General features: G+C 38.1%; 1 protein-coding gene across 4 annotated transcripts in view; it reads left to right on the top strand.

The window, feature by feature from the left end:
• Positions 1–20,742, top strand: part of TP63 (tumor protein p63) — a 207,871-nt gene that overhangs the window by 162,666 nt on the left and 24,463 nt on the right. For 3 of the 4 annotated variants that reach the window (XM_010990100.3, XM_010990098.3, XM_010990102.3), the window contains exons 5-9: positions 13,767–13,953; positions 15,911–16,026; positions 17,050–17,159; positions 17,844–17,980; positions 19,774–19,856. In XM_010990100.3, the coding sequence (XP_010988402.1) occupies positions 13,767–13,953; positions 15,911–16,026; positions 17,050–17,159; positions 17,844–17,980; positions 19,774–19,856 (633 nt within the window). The remainder of the gene's footprint in view (positions 1–13,766; positions 13,954–15,910; positions 16,027–17,049; positions 17,160–17,843; positions 17,981–19,773; positions 19,857–20,742) is intronic. The other variant, XM_010990099.3, reaches the window with a different exon arrangement.

Below are 20,742 nucleotides of genomic sequence, written 5' to 3' on the forward strand. Positions count from 1 at the left end.
CATGCCGGATGTGGATTTCTCTGGAAGCTGGCGTTGTAGCGTCAGTGACCATGACGCTGCCCTACACAGTTGCTTCCCTTGATGACGGATTGAGCCGTATGGTGGGTTATATAATTGTTGAGTTTTATAGTCCATGGAAGTTTATTCTGTCCATTTTCTTGGAGAATTGTGGGTTAAAAGTAGCCTTGCGACTGGGATTTTTCACAGCCAGGCATTTCTTCTGGGGCAGGTTGAAGGTTTTTTTTTTGTTTTGTTGTGTTTTGTTTGGTGGAGGGGGGAGGAAGGGTCTTTGCTGCACCTTTAGGAAAGAGAGCTGTTAAAAAATTATGCAGGTGTGGGCTGATACTAACTGGCATCTCTGCGCATTGTGGTACTGAATTACCAGTCTGGCAGCCAAGAGCGGGTAGTATAGCATGTCAACTGAGGCAGGTGGTGACGGTGGGTTGTAGTTCCTGAAATGCCTTTTCTCCCCCTTCTCTTTGCAACATATTATTAGTAAAGGAGCTGAATTTACTCGTGTTTTCCAAAATCCCCTGGAGTTATTTTATCTGAACATGATATTTGGCTTTGAGCGGCTCACTCTTCAATACGCCAAACCTCTTCCCCTCCCTTCCAAAACAAAACAAAACTAAGGCAAAGCTTGCTTTTGCATTTTTGTTAGGGACACTGTATGGAAAGAAAGAATTTAGTTCATTTGTTTGTTTTGAGGCACTTTTGTTCCATACCACTGTAGACATACATACTTTTTTCGTGTGGATGTTCAAGACTGCATAAGAGGAAATTTGGTTGAGGCCCACCAAAAGTCGTGTCTCTTCATTCTTGCTTGTAGGCTAGTACTTCCCAGGAATAAACACGTTCTTGAGTGTGCATCCATACATGTAAATACAAACATTGACTCCTACTCTTTATATATTTCTGATCAGGAATCAGAAAGCTTGTCAACACTTTGTTTTCCACATTCTTTTTAAAGAGTTATGCTGCCAGGTGAACCTGGTAATTGGTTTCTGTAACAGATTGGACCTGATCAGGAAATATTCAAAACAGAAGAAGCATCATAGATCATCTAATGGAGCGTCCTCATTTCCTGCCCGTGGGTGATTGTCTCAGGGTTCAGGGAGATCATAGGAGTTGCCTGAAATCCCTCAGTGAGTGTCAGAAGTCCATGATTTCTTTTGAGAGGTCAGTTACTTCCATCTTTGGGAGTAAATTTTTTTACGTTTGCTTTCTTTTCTTTTTTTTTTTTCCCTCTGTCACAGTATTTCATTTTCTAATATCATATTAAGATGTGCATAATTTAAAGAGCCACAGGTTCATTTGCAGTCTTACCTAAGTATGTAAAAAGGCTAGTACAGGCCACTGCTGACTTATCAAACCTAGGACTTAATGGAGTAGAATTGGCACAAGAAACAAACAAACAAACAAACAAAACTGGTGGGCATTTCATGGTTTTTGTTTTTTGCTTGTTTGTTTTTTGTTCAAGATCTTGTTCTGAGAATATGGTTACAAATTAGGGAAGAAAAATCTTAATTTCTAGACAAATGTATTTACTAAACTAAAAAGGATGTGATATTGGGTCAAAAAAGTAATATAGAATATCCTTATAATTCTGTAGGAAATTGGTGATCATATTTCATATTTTAAATGACCTCTAAACTTTATACTTATTTTTCTAATTGTGTTGTGTTTATATAAATTCGTACTGCTACCAAATACACACTGGCATCTGGCCTCTCCTTTGGCCCCACACAATGAGCACGAAGACCACATGCTACACGGGGAGGAACACTGGTCTGTAGGTCAAGATGGTCCTTATTGCTGAGTGTTTTTGAAAAAGTCTCGTTTCCTCTCTGGAATCAGTTCCTCTTGGATCCCTCCTCTCTAGCTGAAGTGGCTGAATCAACCGAGCTTTTTTAATCTAACTTTCTAAGAAAAGCTTTGTATCGTCTACCAAAAAACCTTCAAACAAGTGACTTAATAATAGAAGCATAGAACCAAGTCCTTGGCTTAAAATGTCAATTTGGTTTTCTATGGAAACTCAGTCATTGGAGTAAAATAAAGTTATAAAAATATTCACTTTTCAGAAGGAAGGAAATCTGAATTTATCCCTGCATTGCCTAGATTTAGTTATGTAACCATTAGAAGTCGTTTTTTTCAGGGATGCCCTCCTGACCCTCCAAACTAAGTAGAACCCTATGTGCCCTGTTTCCCTCTGCCTTTTCTTTAGACCATATATCTCAATTGTAGAAATAGTTTATTCAATGTCAGTGCTTCCTTTAAACCACCTCCTTTAGGATAAGGAACTCTTTCAAAAGATGTGGGACCTAGGACTGAACCTGGCATAAGCAAGTGCTTGATAAATATTTGTTGAATTAGTGGACCAACTTCACCTCATTAAGCCCAAGTTTTGTATCTGAAAATTGAAGGGAGAGGAAGGCTTAGACAAGACATGCTTAATGTTCCTTCTGGGTTCTGATATCTTATTTCTATACTGTGTCTTCTAACATCATCAGTCTGCAACAATTTTATAGGTTGGTGCTGCCAGTGCTAAATTTATTTATGAAAATTTTTAATTAGGAAATATTTCAAGCATACAAAAAAGTAAGTAAATTTAGACACCTGAGTATCTACCAAAATATTAAAAATGTTTCCATATTCCTTCAAATCTTTTTTGTTAAAACAAAATGTAACAGGTAAAGCAAAAGATCTCCTTCCGTTCTATTTCAGTCCCTTCTCTCCTTCCAACTATTAGAAGGAAATATTTCTATATGTAAGAACATGAATAGATCTTGAAAACATGGGAAGCAGAAATAGCAGACCACTGAGATTAAATTTTGTGCAGTGTAGTTTAAGTCAATATTAAGGACCCATAAAATTATACAACATAGATTTCAATACATACTTCAATAAAAAAGAACATGAAAACAAATATATGTAAGCACATGTATGACTGAAACATGAGGTTGTACACCAGAAATTGACACAACATTGTAAACGGGCTATACTTCAATTAAAAAAATGAAGCAAAATAATGTGTGGAAGCAGGTAAACTAAATCCATTATTTTTTAAATAAATAACTCATAGTTTAGAACTTAGTGATTACCAGCAGATAAATATGAACTGTGTGATTCATTGTAAATGGTTAATCTTTTAGCAGACTTTTATTATCTGGCAACAACCACTTCCTGAGCAGGTTGAAATAAAAATGTTTTCACAGTGTTCCCAGAATTGCTTAAGCTACATTAAGCACTTTATATGGAGAATCTTAGAAATAGGAGCAACTTTAGTAATAATCATAGCACATGCCTTTTACATCAGTCTTTGCAGCTGATAAGGGCTTCTCATAGCCCTGACTTTTTCCTGCATTTGAAGAGCTGTATATTGTATGTTACTTGTGAGGGGTGAAGTAACTGCATAAAGACTCAAGGGAAAAATAGAAGAGGCAGAATTTAAATCTTGTCTTTTGACACCCCCAGTCCAGTAAATGTTGCTCCCCATCGTGGGTGTTGGATAAACGTCCTTTTCCAAACTCTTGGCTTTGAGAATTAAGCCCTTTCCTTTTTCACAACAAAATTAGCCTATTAATTCCAGTGTTACCTCACATTATTTTATTTATTTTTTGCCCAAAATTAAGACCAATTATTTTTTTCTTTTCTCTACTTGTTGACGAGTCGGTTGACTAAGCCACATCTCATTTGGCTACTGAATATTGGGAGCCCTGTGTTAAAACTAACTCTTATTCATTCTGCTTTGATTTTAGAAAAGGGGTAAGAAAAATCACATATTCGTTTTTGCAAGCATCTTTTGTTCTAATGAGGAATAGTTCTTGATCGGTTTTGGTCCTTCCATGTGTATCTTTCGTGATGCAAACTAGAAGATGGAGTTTTAGTAAGTTTGAGACTTTTCTTTCATCTCTCCACTTTTTCATTCATTCCTACTGCTCTAGTTTAGACCCTCCTCATTTCTTCCCTGAATAGGTCCTGATGGATCTCCCTTCTTCCTACTTGGCTCCAACCTTGCTTCTACCAGCTTTGTTTTCCTTAATACTTAGAAACTGGTTAGGTCTTTCCCCTGCTTTACAGTCCTCAGTGGCTCTGCTTTGCCTGCTGGTAGTCTGCCTGTTCCTGTGGCACCCAGGACCCCTCTGAATCTGGGAGCTGCCTCCCTCGCTTGGCCTCATTGCTTTCCTCTCTGCCTCTTCTCCTCCTTCCCCCAGCCCATCTCTATTTCAACCATATTAATGTCTCTTTGCTCATACTCATGGTGCTCTCTCTTCATAGTCCCTGCTCTCTGCTTCTTGGCTCTTCCTTCCTCCTATTCTTGAGGGCACCATCTAGTTGGTGAATAACTTGTCTTTTTAAGGCTGAGTCATGACCCCTGTGAAACCTTTCTTCTCTCCTTTAGTGGAACACATTTACTTTTCTCTTTTTTATCTCCAACCAATCCATCAGCAAATCTGGTTAAAATACATCTGGAAACCTACTGCTTCTCACCAGTTCCCTGCTGGTCTAAGCCACTCTCATATTTTTTTTTACATGGATTAGTTGCAGTAGCTTTCTTGCCTGTCTCCCTGCTTCCATCTTTGATCTACAGAGATTATTCTTCACAGAGCAGCCAGTATCTTATTAAAATGTCAATCAGATCACACCATCTTCTCAGGCCTCTCCAGTGGCTTACTGTCTCACCTCACATCAAGGAAAACTGAAGTGTTTACTCTGGCCTAAAAACCTTGCATGATCTGGGCCCCAACTTCTCTCAAATTTCCAATCTCACCCCTACCACTGTAACTTATGTTCACTGCTCTCCAGTGACACTGGCCTTCGTGACAAACATAGTCACCCCAGGACCTTAGCACTCACTATCTCTAATAATTGGAGTATTATTTCCCCAGGTGTGCATGGCTAACTCCAGTGCTTCCTTCAGGTCTTTCTTTAAATATCAACTTACCAAAATATCCTTTGCTGACAACTCTAGATAAAATAATATCCTCCTCACATAACACTCCCCAACTCCTGGCTCTTACGCTCTATCTCCTTTCAGTTTACCCTGATTTTCTTTTCTTTATAGCACTTTTCAATATCTGACCTAGTATTCACTTGTTTATCCCAGAATGTTAGCACCTTTAGGACTTGGCCTTTGCTTTTGTTCACTGCTGAATTTCCACACCAAAAGCAGTCTTGAATATAGCATTTTCTGAACAAATATCATATTTATTAACTAGTAGTTAGTTGCTCTATCCTCTGTAATCCCAACACTTTGTATATACTCTGCCATACCCAGTATATTTATGCTGTTTGTGTTTCACTCTGCCTCTAAACTGTGAGCACCTTGAGGGTAAGGAATGAGTAATTTTTTCATCCAATTTATTTTACATTTTAAGAGCTATCCTATGCAGTGAGGATACATAAGTTCCTGAATCTGAGGGTTTTTTAAATCTTATGTCTCTCTGTTCTTAGTACAGACTAGAGTACCTAGCATAATGTAGCATGTACTCAGTAAATGTTTGTTTGATAATTATTGAATGATGTGCAAATGAGGAGATAAATAGACCTCATTTCTAGTTTGCAATGACAGCTGATTAGCATATTCTAATATAGTCAACTTTTTATTTTCCACTACAATATTATGAATTCCAGAAAAGTGCTTAAGTAATTGGACACTCAAGCTATTGACAAAATCCTGTAGCAAATGTGTTGCTTAAAAGGTATGAAACTGAATTGAAAAATGTCAAAGAGACAAAAGGATGCAAATATTAGCTCTTGCTATATCTTAACTATATTTGTGGAAAACAACAAAAGCAAATTAGGGGCTTCCATTAAAAAAAAAGGAAAACTAAGTATAAGGGAACATGATTTTTAAAAAAATTTTTATTGAATTATAGTCAGTTACAATGTGTCAATTTCTGGTGTACAGTATAGTGTCTCAGTCATATATATATATATACACACATATATTCATTTTCATATTCTTTTTCATTAAAGGTTATTACAACATATTGAATATAGTTCCCTGTGCTATACTGAAGGAATTTATTTTTTATCTATTTTTTATATATAGTGGTTAATATTTGCAAATCTCAAACTCCCAAATTTATCCCTTCCTATCCCCGTTCCCCCAGTAACCATAAGATTGGTTACTATGTTGGGGAGTCTGTTTCTGTTTTGTAGATGAGTTCATTAGTGCCTTCTTTTTCTCTTCTTTTCAGATTCCACATATAAGTAATATCACATGGTATTTTTCTTTCTCTTTCTAGCTTACTTCACTTAGAATGACAACCTCCCAGTCCATCCATGTTGCCACAAATGACATTATTTTAATCTTTTTTATGGTTGAGTAGTATTCCATTGTATAATTATACCACAATTTCTTTATTCAGTCATCTGTCAGTGGACATTTAGGTTGCTTCCATGTGTTGGTTATTGTATGTAGTGCTGCTGTGAACATTGGGGTGCATATCTTTTCAAATTAGAGTTACCTCTGGGTAGATGCCCAGGAGTGGGATTGCTGGATCATATGGTAAGTCTATTTTTAGCTTTTTAAGGAATCTCCATATTGTTTTCCATAATGGCTGCCCCAAACTACATTCCCACCAACAGTGTTGAAGGAGGAAACATTTTAAAGAACCAAAGGAAGAAAAAGCATCTCAAACAACTGAAAAGAATGTCTAAAAGTTTGCTTTAGTATAGAGCAATAAAACATAACCAGAAATGGAGACATTGTAACTGACTACACTTCAATTAAAAAAATATATATAAGCACTATAAATAAGTTGGAGAAGAAAACAGTAAACCTAGAACAGCAGGTTCGGATGAAAAGATGACTGGATAAGGTAAAAAGGGAGATGAGATAAGGAAGGTCATTTGAAATGCAATAGAAGAATTTCAGTCATTTAGTTGAATAGAACAGTGTTAATTCTAAAAAGCAATACTCATGGTAGGGAAAACAAATCTGAGCCTTCACAGCAGGTAAATAATAGAAAAAGGTGTTAACAATTAGTGTTTGAGTATATAAGATGTATAGTGGATGGAGAAGGGATATCCAAAGCAAGACTTACATGTTCCTAAAAATTAATAAGAGAATAAGGATCGAAAACACAAGAAAAAAAAAAAAGAAAAGAGAAAATTTTTTGAGTTGAGGTCAAGCACGTAAGTTGAAAGAGGTCACTAATTTCCAAGTTATTTCAAGAAGAAAAGAGGACACATTTCGAACAGTTTCACTTAAAAAAAAATAAAAAAATAAAGAGGGAAACAAAATCCTGCAAGGATCTAGAGATAAATAAGAAGCTTACTTAATTTAAAGGAAGAAAATTCAAATCAACCTCAGACTTCTCTACAACACTAATTTATGCATTGACTCAATTATCCAGTTTCAAGAGATTCAGCTAAGAAAAATTTATATACTAAAGATTTGTATACTAAAATGTGCTCTACAGTGTTAACATTTTTACACTGGAGTAAAATTTATACCATATAAGAAAGGCACGTTTAAATTAATCATGGTATATCCCTTTTTAATACTATAAATGCAACTACTTAAATTATATTTTTAAATTAGAAGATACTTATCATATGTTTAAAAAAAAGATATCAAATTTTTTGTGATATGCCCCAGTTTGTAGAAGTGTGTGTGTGTGTGTGTGTGTGTGCGTGTGTGTGTAAGAAAAAGTCTAAAACGTCATGGAACTGTGTCTCTGGGAAGGAGGAATATGTATCTATTTTCTTCTTTCCATAATATTGGACACTGAAGACTAATAGAACCACTCCCCTCAAAGAAATGCTTCATATGTTCCTCAATATTAAGAATTAGATACATCAAAATGTTGCGTATATATCTAAAGGAGTGCTTAAAGGGAACTTTGTAGAATTAAATGCCTATATTAGAAAAATTAAGTCTAAAATCCCCTGATCTAAGATACCAATGTAAAGAAGACTGTGAAGAAGAAAAAGAAAGCAGTAGCAAATTGAACCATAGTTCACTTCTTGTGGTTAGGCAAGAATAAAAATTAGAAGTCACGCATATTGGAAAAGAAGAAGTAAAACTGGCTTTTCTTGCAGTTGACATGATTATATTGATGTAGCAAATTATATCTACAAAAAACTACTAGAAGTAATAAGTTTAGCAAGATCATAGGATATGATCAATATATAAAAATCAATCATGTTATATGTACGAGAAGAATACAATTAGAAATGTGTAATTTTAAAGTATCATTTACAAGAATGAAAAACACTGAAGGAGCAATCTAACAAATTTGTACAAGATTTGCACACTGAAAACTATAAAATATTCCTGCGAAAAGCTAAAGATGACCTAATTAAGTGGTGATATATATCATGTTCATGGATTAGAAGACACAGCATTACTAAGATATCAATTCTCTTCAGAATGACCGATACATTCAACAAAATCTCATCTAAGATTCTACCAGGCGTTTTTGTGGAAACTGACAAATTGCTTGTAAATATTATATAGAAAGTCAAAGGACCTAGAATAGCTAAAACACTTGAAAAAGAGGAACAAAATTAGAGGACTCATTTTGATTTTAAGAATTGCTATAAAGTTAGAATAATCCAAACAGCGTGATACTGGTGTAGAAATGGATCAGTAGAAGAGAAGGCAGTGTCCAGATAAAAAGACTTGAACACATACAGTCAATTAATTTTCAAAAAAGTTGCCAAGGCAATTCAATAAAGGGAAATTATAAAGATACAGCAAATGGTGCTGGAAGAATTGACTATCTGTTTAAAAAAAAAAAAAAGAGGAGAAGGAAGAGGAGGGAGAGAAACAAGAGAAAGGTGACTGAAAGTAAATACAGGACTGAATGCAAGAGCTAAGATTATAAATCTTCTGCAAGAAAACATAGGAGGCCCTTCTAACAGTAGGTTAGACCAAGATTTCTTAAGATACAAAAAGCATGAGCCTTAAAAGCAAAATATTGATACTTTTTTTAATTAACTGTTTTGAAAAATACAGAAAGTGGGGTAAAAAAGGCAAGCTATAGCCTGCGAGGAAATATATTTTTAAAATTTAAATAAAAGACTTGTATCCAAAATACATAAAGAACTATTTTAACTCAAATTATGAACACAAGCAGCCCAGTTAAAAAATGAAAATTTTAAAAGTATGAAAGATTTGAACAGACACGTCAAAAAAGAATAGTAAATAAGCATATAAAAATAATATAAAATGCATATAAATCTATTTATATTCTAACTTTTTATTATGTAAAATATAAGTGAAGAATGTATGTATATGAAAAGATACTCAACGTCATTAATCATCAGGGAATGCTAATTTAAACCACAATGAGAACCGCCATGTATCTGCTACAGTGTCATTGAAATTGAGAATACCAAGTGCTGGCAAGGATATGAAACCCTCATATATTGCTGGTGGGCCTGTAAAGCAGGGCAGCTTCTTTGTAAAACAGTTCGGTAGTTTCTTATGAAGTTAAGCATACCCCTACTCAGCAATCACACTTCCAGGTGCTTATCCAACATATGTCCTAAGATTTGTAAATGAATGTTCATAATACAGTTGTCCCTCCATATCCATGGGGCACTGGTTCCAGGACCCCTGATGAATACCAAAATCCATAGATGCTCAAATCCCTTTTATAAAATGGTACAGTATTCGCACTTAACCTACATGCATCCTCATCTATACTTTAAATCACTTCTAGATTACATATAATGCTTAATACAATGTAAATACTATATAAATAGTTGCTGGCATGGCCAATCCTTGTGCTTTTTGGAACTTTTTGGAAAAGTTTTTCCGTATATATTTTCAATCCGTGCTTGGTTGAATCTGTCAATGTGGAACCCACAGATATGGAAAGCAACTGTAGTTTTATTTACAGAAAGTAAATATAACCTGGAAATAATTGATGAATTGATAAATAATGGAATTCCATGAAATAATAAAATGGAATGCTGACATGTGCAGAAACATAGGTGAATCTCAAAAGCGTTACGCTAAGTGAAAGAATCCAGATACGTGACTGTACTGTATTATTCCCTTTCTGTAAAATTCTATAAAGGCAAAAGTGTAATGAGAGAAAGCAGGTACATGACTGCCTGAGAAGGGACTGGGGAGAGGATTAACTGCAAAGGGGAAAAAGGTATTTCTGAAGAGTGGTGGTGTCTGGGGGAAGGCCAAGGAGGGGATGGAAATAGTGTGTATCTTATTTGTGATAATAGTTAGACAACAGTATACATTTGTCAAAAGTCATCAATGTGTACACTTAAAAATTGGTGTATTTTGTAGTAAATTACGCTTCAAAGCTGATTAATGCAAAACAAAATCTATATACCCAAAAGAAAAAATTAGTCTTTAGATTTACAGAATCTCAAGTCAATGTTTGGGAGGCAAATTTTAGAAATCCCGGAGAGAAAGAGGGAGCCATTAAAAGAAGTCCAGTGTGTTCCAGTTTGCAGACTCTGCTGAATTGAATCACCAGGGTATTTTAAAATCTTGGCATAAATCAGATTCCCATTTTTGGTGATCTTGCAGAAGCATGGAAAATTGGTGAAGATAATAGGGGCTATTTAGTGGGGGATAAGGAAAGAGGGCAAGTCTCTAAGGAATTATGAATACGCTGTAGGCCAGGAAGACTGAATTTAGCACTAGGAAAATATTAAACGTCATCACAGAAACAGTTTGCAAACAATGAAGGAAATAGAAAAGCAGAAGCTTGGCTTTGTAAAGAAGCAACCGCGCCAGACCACTTCAGCCCCCTAATGAACTGAACAGCAGGTCTGTCTGGCAGTTTAACCAGAAGCAACAATTGGAATGCATCTTGGCCCTGGACAGATATTTAGATTTAGTCAATAGTAAACCCTCATCACTAAAATTGGAAAATACGGTCTGCAGTCCTAGATGCAGGCCTAGCTGAGGAATGATAGCTAAATTGCCCTGGAATGGTGCAGAGAACAGAGGAAAACTATGTTTGAATCATGGGTGATGAGTATACGGTGTGTCTGAGGCATTAAGAAGTTGGCATGGGCTGGGAAGCATGTGTGTTTGGAGAGCGAGGAGAGGGAATGAATCAAAGATGGAGCCAGAACACAAAGGGCCTTAATGAACCATGTGGAAGGGCAGGACCCCATTCATGAAGTCCCCAGAGGAATTGTTGATGGTAAGTAGGTCACTTTTGAGCTCTGTTTTCATATAGAGAAGATTGTATGTATATCTTTTAGTTGATTCATAAATAGCCATACAGCTGGGAGTTAGAAAAAAAATTAAAAAGTACACAAATTTGCCCTGCTGAGCCAAGAGAATGGGAGAAGATGGACTATGGTTACAGGACGAGAGTAACTATATTTGTTGCTACCCATCTCTTCTCTGTGACCTTGGGCAAGTCCTCTCTCTGACTTTTTCTTATCTATAAAATGGGGATAATAATACTGATCCACTATCTGTTATCTGCAATTCTGAAATTCAAAGAACTCTAAAAACCAAAAGTTGCTTTGGTTTTGTTTGAATTTCATAAGTGGTGGCAAACTCAGGTGATGGTGAAACATGGCCTGAACACTGAGGCTTTCTAGCCCTTTCCCACTTGGTGTAAATATTCATGAATGCTGAAGAAATAGTAAGGTTTGATTATGGAGTGCTCCCCTACATCCCGCTGGAGGGGTTTATAACATAGGCTGCATGAACTCTGCTCCCTTTCTAAAATCTGAACAGTTCTGGATTCTGAAACATCTGGCCACAGGGGCTTTAGATAAGAGATTGTGTATCTGTAATCCCGTCCTCATAGGCTTCTGGGAAGATTAAATTTCTTACAACCGAACTCAGAAAACGGTGAAACTATTATTGGTTATCATTATTTAAACTCGGAAATTAGACTCCCCACTCCCATCTCTGAGAATGAGTGAGGATTTAATACCTGATGATGCCTAAGATTATTCTTAATATTTTTTACATTTTAGTCTGTCAAGTGTGATTTATGGTATATCAGTTATTGAAACGGAATGTTCCTCTTCACCATCCTACTCTGAACACTTTTCCTTCTTTTTTTTTTTTTTTTGCAGTCTTTACATACTTGGATAGGAGCCTTATTTGCCTTCAGGTGTTAACTGATAAACTTATTTTGCTGTCATCTTTCCTAAGGAGCAGTTTATGAAATGCGTGTTTAGATGATACATTTCCTAATTAAAACACAAACAGACAGCTTATTTTCTGAGCGTCCTCAATGAAAGTGAGTTCATAACATGTTTTAAGACGAATATCTTTGTATAGTCCTTGGTTAAAAACACCAGAGCAAAATTATCCACCTAGATTTCATTCAGTGTTTCCCAAGTAGAATTTTATTTCTGTGGTTGATTTTTGGCATTTTGGCATGCTTCCTGTTTCTTCAAGCTATGTAAAACCCTTTTGCCGTGTTTAATCCTTGACCTGTGGGCACGGAGAAATGATTGTGTAATACACGTCTAGTACTGGGAAATTTTTAACTGAAAATATCGTATCCTGAAATGCTTGGGAGAAAAAGAAAGATAGATTATTTAAGTAAATATTATATTTCATAAGGAAGAGATAAAGCAATTATTTTTTAATGTGCTTTTCAGTGGGACATTTGCCTCTGTTCAGAGTTGGGTGGGAACATAGCAATAATGAATCCCTTTGCCACTCTGGCTCCTGCTCCCCAGTGTCTTTTCCTTGGAGGGATGTTGCTGCCAAATTAGGACAGCAACCTGTGTGTGTGTGTGTATGTTTACCTTTGTTTGGTAAGTGTTACTAGGTGCCCTGCTCTTGGCCAGCAGGTCCACTGCCTGGGTGGTTTCACTCAACATCAGAAAGAGGAGGAATGCAGTGATGAGGCACTGACCCAGAGAACAGGGATGATAAGGTTTAAGATAGTATAAGGATTAGAGCCGAGACTTTCTATACTGGTTCACAGGTAAGAAGAAGAATAACACGGAATAGGACCTTTCTCCTTCAGTTTGTTCTAGGTCTCATGCTTTCTCCACCCTATTTTCCAGTTCTATAACCAACCAACCAACCAGTCCCTGGACTTCCTCTCCCTGCAGAAGGAGATGGGGGGAGGAAAAGTTTCAATCACTTATAAATGGAAAGATCTGCATTTTGATCCTCTTGCTGCCATGACTTGCTGTGTTACAGTAGGGCAGTCCTTCTTTCACAAAAGCAGAGGACCAAATGGCCCCTTCCAGATTCCTCATTCTTTTAAGCTATGACCTTAGAAGATAAGTACAGTTGTTTGGGGGAAATTTTGCTTTGCAATTTTCTAGTCGGTTGACTTCGGGTAAAATCTCTTCACTCTCTGCCTGATTTTCTGTCTTAAAAAAATTTTTTTTTCCATAAACCCTAATTCCTATGAGTCTCTCTAGAGTATTGTAAGGATGGGATTAATTATAATCTGTTTAATATCACTCAGTACAAAAGAACATTGTTTTCCCATTTAGTTTCTGATACTCAGTAAAGCTGCTCATAGTATTAATCATTGAAGTCTTTCTAAAACTCAGTTTCTTCATATTAAAGAGAAGATAACAGGAAATAATGACATAACTGTGTTTTGGTAAATGTGAAATACTTTATAAACATAGGATTTTATTTAAAGGAGGAAAAATTATCAATTTGATTAATGAACATATCTCCCTCTAAGAAGATTGCTGGATGTCATGTACATAGTAGCCAGTGGTGAACATACAAAAGAAAGTGAATATATTTTCCTTGCTCAGATTTTGAATATAACAATATCTCCACTTGTTTCTTTCCTTCCCTCCACCATTGGCCCATGTCTAAGCAGTATTCTACAGAACTGAAGAAACTGTATTGCCAGATAGCGAAGACATGCCCCATCCAGATCAAGGTGATGACCCCACCTCCTCAGGGCGCTGTCATCCGTGCCATGCCGGTCTACAAGAAGGCTGAGCATGTCACCGAAGTGGTGAAACGCTGCCCCAACCACGAGCTGAGCCGTGAATTCAATGAGGGTAAGGAGAACTGGGATCAGTGGCTGTTCAAGTCATCTTCTTGGAGATAGAGCTCCTGTGAGATTTGGGGTCCACCTACCTGGTTCCAACCTCTGCAATCTGATGGCAGCTCAGTCTACCTTGTTGGCTGACAAGAGTGACTGAGAATAATGATGAATAAATGATGAATACACTTGTGACTTTCACAATGATTGAACTGTTTATTTTAATATTGGCAATTGCTATACGACCTGGACTTGGCTCTTTGTTTTGCTTCCTCTTTTTATTTTTATTATAATTTTTTTAATGGGAGGATATAAGGAGAACAATGTGGCATCTGGTCTGTTCAGCCCAGGCAAGGGTGTCCTTCAGCTTCAGGGCCTCTCCCAGGGTGATTGTCAAGGCTAGACCAATTGGGAGCTGAATGGATAAGAGAAAGGAACATAAAAGCTGAGAAATATTTTTAAAAATATGGAAGAGGAAAGTGGGAAATAAGAAAGAATTGAAGACAAATAATAGATAAGGGGAGCAAATGGAAGATCTGGAACATAAGCTGAGGGGCAAGGTAGACAGCAAAATGAAGGACTGGGAGTCAGAGAGCAGGTTTATTGGGGCCACCGTTAAGCTCTGTAACCATGGATAAATCATACCCCAGGTTGTGAGCCTCAGATCCAGTAATGGTTTTACAGAAGAGCTTATTATTTCCAAAGGTCCCCTTACACCTGCTACTCTAAGGTTCTATGAAGGGAGCTAAGTCAAGAACACAGAAAAGTGGAAGGGAAAGACAGGAGAAAACATAAAGTTTCATCAGAGTGATGGGAGAGCAGAAGAGTTGGGAGTTACAATACTTCTTATAAAAAATATATGCAAAATAGAAAGATTAATAGCCAGAGTGTGTGAATGTAGAGAATATAAATTATGGTAGAGAAAAAAGTAATGGCAAAAGAGACTGTAGAAATTTAGACAGAGAATATAAAGTTAAAATCCTACCACCTCTAGTCCTTGTTGACGTGACCTCATTATCCATAGCTTTGCATCTTGCTTTTCACTTAGCAATATGCTCTGAGGGTTATTTCTCATAGCTAGGCTTCGTTATAGGTTTCCATAGCTGCCTTTGACCCATCAAAGTGACATACCCACTTTTTTTTTTTATTGTTTTTACTTATTGTTTGACATCGTAGTTGTTTTTAGTTTTTGCCATAATAGATGGCGCTTCAGAGATCTTCTTGATACACTTAGCCTTTAACTTTCATTGAATATCAGTTTGTGTAGAGCAAGAATATGCAGTCAAAAGTGAAAAACACCTTTATGGCTTTAACCCTTGGAGAAGCATCTTTCTTTTAGAATTCTGACGAGTATCACATTTTGTGAAACTTTGCCTCCGCTCTTTTTAAAACCTGTTTCCTTTCTCTTATCCTCTGTCCTGGGGCTCCTTCAGCACAACAAAAGCAGTAGGTTTTGAATCTTTATGAACAAAGCAAGATTTAAGGATGGAGACTTGATCATGAAGAAAAGAATAGGAAAAGTGAAAGTTATATCCTTGCCATCTGTAGCTTCTGATTTAGTATTTTTAATGGTTAATTTCGGGGCAGTGTTTTTCTCTCAAGATAATATATTTTTTTTAATTAACTTGCTCCTTTTTCTTCCATTTTCCAGGGAACATGGCAAAATTCTTGTATGATCAGGTCAGAGTTGTAGCCATAGAGTTCTCTACAACTTGAATTGTTGACCTTGAGCACCAGAAACATAGGACAGTTCCCTTAAATATAGATGAGCATTCCTGTGCTTTCTGTTGCTATAAAGGTTGTGATACCTTTGTGTATGAGATATCCGTCAACAGGATCTATTCCTTTTTCCTAGTATGCGTATTTCCTCTATTACAAACCATTTCGTTGGCCACCACTTCTGTCTATGCAGTTTCATTTTGTTCTCTTTGTTTTGAGAGTGAAGAAGTATCTTTCCTTTCTCTGTTCTGCAGGACAGATTGCCCCTCCTAGTCATTTGATTCGAGTAGAAGGGAACAGCCATGCCCAGTACGTGGAAGACCCCATCACAGGAAGACAGAGTGTGCTGGTGCCTTATGAGCCACCTCAGGTAAAGAGATAAGGACTGGGCAGACCTGAGCGAGATTAGTTTTGCTGATAGCAGGGTGTTTCAGGCATGTATTTTGGTCTTAGTTCTTGTCATTGAACAGGTAACTTCTTTTTTTTTTTTTTTTTTTTTTTTGTATTTGTCTCCCTCCTCTCCATAGGCCACTTTTCTATCCCCCTTTAAAACTCCTAAATCTGTACTAAATTTATACTTGGTAACATGGCTCTGCATTCATGTTCCCATCTTAAAGGCAGATAATAATTGAATCTACAGTTAATACATGGCATTATTATCCAGAGATTTTTAACTGGCAGTTCAGCTGGTAGTGAGTGTGGCCCTATACTAGATGCAAGTTTGTTCACACTGGCATGAAAATGGGAGACCCTAAGAAGGATCTCTTAGCTGAAGTTTGAATGATCAGGTTGGCAGATTAGAAAAGCAGAGTGGTGTGGCGGAAAGAACGCTGGAGGAGTGGGCCAGAGTCTGTTAGTTTGCTGGCTTGCTCTCTGCACCTTTAGCTTGTAACTTCTCCATCTCTGGGCTTCAGATTGCCTCACTCATAATTATTAATTTTTTTGGACTAGATAATTTAATTCTGAGGCCCTTTTAAGCTCCAGAGTGTTCTTTATAGAAGTGTACATTCACATACATGTTGTATGTTTTATCAACCTTGGTAAAATGTCCCTGGAGCATTGCTCCTATAGTTGGTAATTTTTTTTATCTTTTCCTTTTTATCTGTGTGATGAACCCTGTTTGAATCAGGAGATATTGCAGATGAATAGGGTCCAAGATTGTTATTTGTAAAAAGCCTGTCTCACCTTATGGAGGGCCCACTGTTGCGAACATTAGCTTGACATTTCCCAGAGAAGAATCTACCTTGGGTTGTAGAGCTTGCCTTCCTAGAAGAAAGCATATCCCTTCATCAGAGGTGTAGTTGTTTAAACAGAAGAACTAAGACAGAAGGACTAAGAAGGAAGAATGTCTGAATCCATTGTTAATACAGAATCTTTTCCCCTCTGTGTTCAGGTTGGCACTGAATTCACGACAGTCTTGTACAATTTCATGTGTAACAGCAGTTGTGTCGGAGGGATGAACCGGCGTCCAATTTTAATCATCGTTACTCTGGAAACCAGAGAGTAAGTGGCATATGCAGAATTGTCATTCTGTAGAAACTCTGGGCAGAGGGCAAAGTGAAATTGTGTTTGCTTCATCATTACCTTTGCACGTACTGCAGAGAGCTAGCCTTGATTTTACCCTGTGTGCTTTAAATCCTTGCTGCAAACACTTATATAAAAGATCTAAGAAAGTGAAGACAGAACTGGGTGGGTAAAGGTAGAAGAGAAAAAAAAAATAAAAGAATTGGGAAGGCGTTCAAGTCGCTTCATACCTGAATTCCTGACATTTGACAGGAATAGCTTCTGATTAGACAGTGTTTGTTTTTATATGGTCCCCGAGGCATTTAACAGTTTCTTTGAGTAAATCTGAGCTGCCTGGGGGGATTTTATCTGGAGACACCCACTGGCTTAACTCAAGTTTCCTTCAAAATATGTAGCTAAATACAGCTGTTCAGCTAATGGCTCGGAGGTTCTTTGCAGAACAAATGGGTTCTATTTACTAATATTGCTCATGGCAAGTAAGCACTTTTGTGTTCTGCCAAATGCTTCGGGGCCCATCCTCAAAGCCGGCACAGCCGCTCTGGTGGTGCTGGGTACCGGCAATGGCCAGCAGCATCGGAAGGAAGGAATAGAAACAGGAGAACTCCGGGGCCTTTTCAAATCCTTTTAACTTAACCCTTTCTTCTCCTCTTCTCTAATTTTTAGTGGGCAAGTGCTGGGCCGTCGCTGCTTTGAGGCCCGGATCTGTGCTTGCCCAGGGAGGGACAGGAAGGCGGATGAAGACAGCATCAGAAAGCAGCAGGTGTCGGACAGCACAAAGAACGGTGATGGTACGAAGCGCCGTAAGTAGCTGTAGTGGCCAAATGGGGTGGGGGGCCGGGGAGTGATATTTGAGAAGCTGCAGAATAAGACCTAAGGGCTTTAGAAGCAGCCTGACCCGAGGCCACCAGAGCCGGGGGCGCAGCCATGGCTGAAATGGACTCCAGGTGTGCGCCACTGCTTTTCAAAGCAAATGATCATGGTGAGGATTTCTTAGCCCAGCGTCCTCAGAATATGACTCCCAAACCAGCAGCGCCAGCATCATCTGCAAATTGGGTAGAAATGCAAAGTCTTAGTTCCCAGGCTTGGAATCTATGTTGTGAGAGTCCTCCAGATGCCGAGCTCAAGTTGGAGAAGCAGTGTCTCAGCCTGTTGGTCTCCATTTATCCTTCTGCCATTGAGCATGAGGGTTGAAACTACCATCTTCCTACCTCACGAGTCTGGGGGAAGAGTGAGATTTAGGAACGCATTTCATGCAGCCCAGGCTGGGGAATCTGCAGGTCTGTGCTCACTGATACTAGATATGTAAGACCCTCCAAGGTCCCCAGTCATGCCATTTACCATGAGGCTGACGATCCAAATCGGTTGTTTCAAACTTGGTTTTTTATCAGTAAAAGCTTTTTTTAAATGAAATATTTCAAGGAATGTGAAATAGATGAGAGCAGAGCTGCTCTTGTTGAAGGAGCAGGAGTCGGGGGTGGGCTGTGGTTTCAAGCTCCACCCACCCCTTGCCCAGGAGGCACCCGCCCCGAGAGGCCTCGTTCTTCTGGTAACAAAGCTTGAAAACCACTGACCCACGTGAGCCACTCGCAGGTAAGATTTAATTCTGGAAGGCGGCTGGCATAAGCCTGATATCCCTAAAGCAAGAATTTTAAAGTATGTCACACTATGAATTATATCACGATCAAAGGTTTTCATCTTACTCCTAATTACTATCCAGAAGAAATAAAAATAGTATTGCATTTTGCAGAACAACAGAGTGTTCTAACAGCCAGCCTCCATCAACTTCTGGCTGTTCAGTGGGATTTGCTTTTCCAGTTAGTCTCTTTTTCTCAAAACATCATATATATACTATTTATATTAAAATATAATATATATAATATCAGCAGTTACATCCCTACCATAATTTTCCTCTTGAGTGTGTCTGGTGGCCCAGTTCCATATGCTTCCCTGAGCAATTCTGGTACCTATAAATCAGTAACTTTCAGTAAGACCACTTATCTGAACTGTGCTAGAAGGATCATCTCTATACCCCAGATCCTGGGTATAGTTTCTGAATTTTGGAAACCTTAGGGATTTATGAGATTAATTCACTCATTTTACCAAAGGAAAAAAAAATGAGATCCCGGAAGGAGAGACTGCTTGTCAGAAGTGATGCGATGTCTGTACTGACATGGGAAGGGAACTCACAAGGCTGAATGCATTGGCAAGACAACCTCTACAACACACATGTATCTCCTGGGAAGATAAAGGATCTGAAAAATAAAACACAACAGCAGTTTATCTTCTTTTCCCTAATAGCTGTTCCCAGACACACACCAGAAGACACAGGGATTCCCACAGCACTGCTTAAGCCAAAGGCCGTTTCCCAGCCTCCCTCCACCCAGATTTTTCTTTCACTTGTTCTGCCTCACTCCCACCACCTCATTATTACTAGGTTTACACTTAAGGTAAAAGCAGTCATCACCAACTGAGTGGCTGCCTAGAACTAGAAATTCTGATCTCAGGTATTGCTGGTGCTACTGTGTGTTCCATAAGTGCATTATTGCTTCAGAAATGTTCCCAGGATGAAACTCGCATTTTTTTCCTTCGCCAGCTTTTCGTCAGAACACGCATGGCATCCAGATGACGTCCATCAAGAAACGGCGATCTCCAGATGACGAACTGTTATACTTACCAGTGAGTCCCCCTGGGGAGTCAGGACTGCTGCATTTTCACTTTCTTTGAATCAACTTTTACTCTAGGGTCATTTTTTTGATTATCTGTGACAGTGAGAAAAGGGTGATGGAAGCTAGTGACATAAAACAGAGAGAATCCATTTTTTGAAAAATTAGGAACTTCTTCCCTCTACAATTCTGAACAGGTTAATAATGTGGCCTTCTTTACTTCCTCTTCACCTAATCAAAGCTACTCTCCTAATAGAATGTTTCTTACCCTAAGTTTTTAAATTAATATGTACTTCATGATTTAAGAGTGATAAGATTATCCTAGACAACATGGCCATGTCAATTTAGGACTAAAATTCTGTCAGAAGGCATTCACAAAGCTGATAATACAACAGTTACAAAGAATGGCCTGTGATTTATTTTAGGGAGTGCTATAAAGCAAGCCAGGCCAGCTAGGATCCTCAGTCATGTGTGAATGGCCAGAGACTTGGCCCAATTATTGTGTAAAAGCCTTGGTCGTTCCTCCAGGGAATATAAGCCTTCTCACGCTCACTGAGGCACCCCTTTTTTAGACTATGGTTGCAGTCCATTGAATTCTTATCACCTTAGTTCTTTGCCATCCAGAGTGGCAGTGAAGTTTTGGTGACCAATGTAGCCCTTGGTGCCATCTACACTGACAGGAGACACGGGTAAGCAAGGCCAGGAGATCGGACTGGGATTGAAATGAAAAACAGGTTTGGGTGTGCCATGCCCACCGCCCTTCCTTCTCTGGGCCCTGAAAGTCAGGTCAGGGAATGAGACTGCTTACGGGTAGAATAGTCAGTGAGTCAGCTAAGATTCTCAGTGTCTTATTCCTCAGGCTACATATGGAAAGTGACATGTGGACGTTAAGCTAAACA

Source organism: Camelus dromedarius, chromosome 2, assembly GCF_036321535.1.
Source record: "Camelus dromedarius isolate mCamDro1 chromosome 2, mCamDro1.pat, whole genome shotgun sequence".
NCBI classification, from domain to species: domain Eukaryota; kingdom Metazoa; phylum Chordata; class Mammalia; order Artiodactyla; family Camelidae; genus Camelus; species Camelus dromedarius.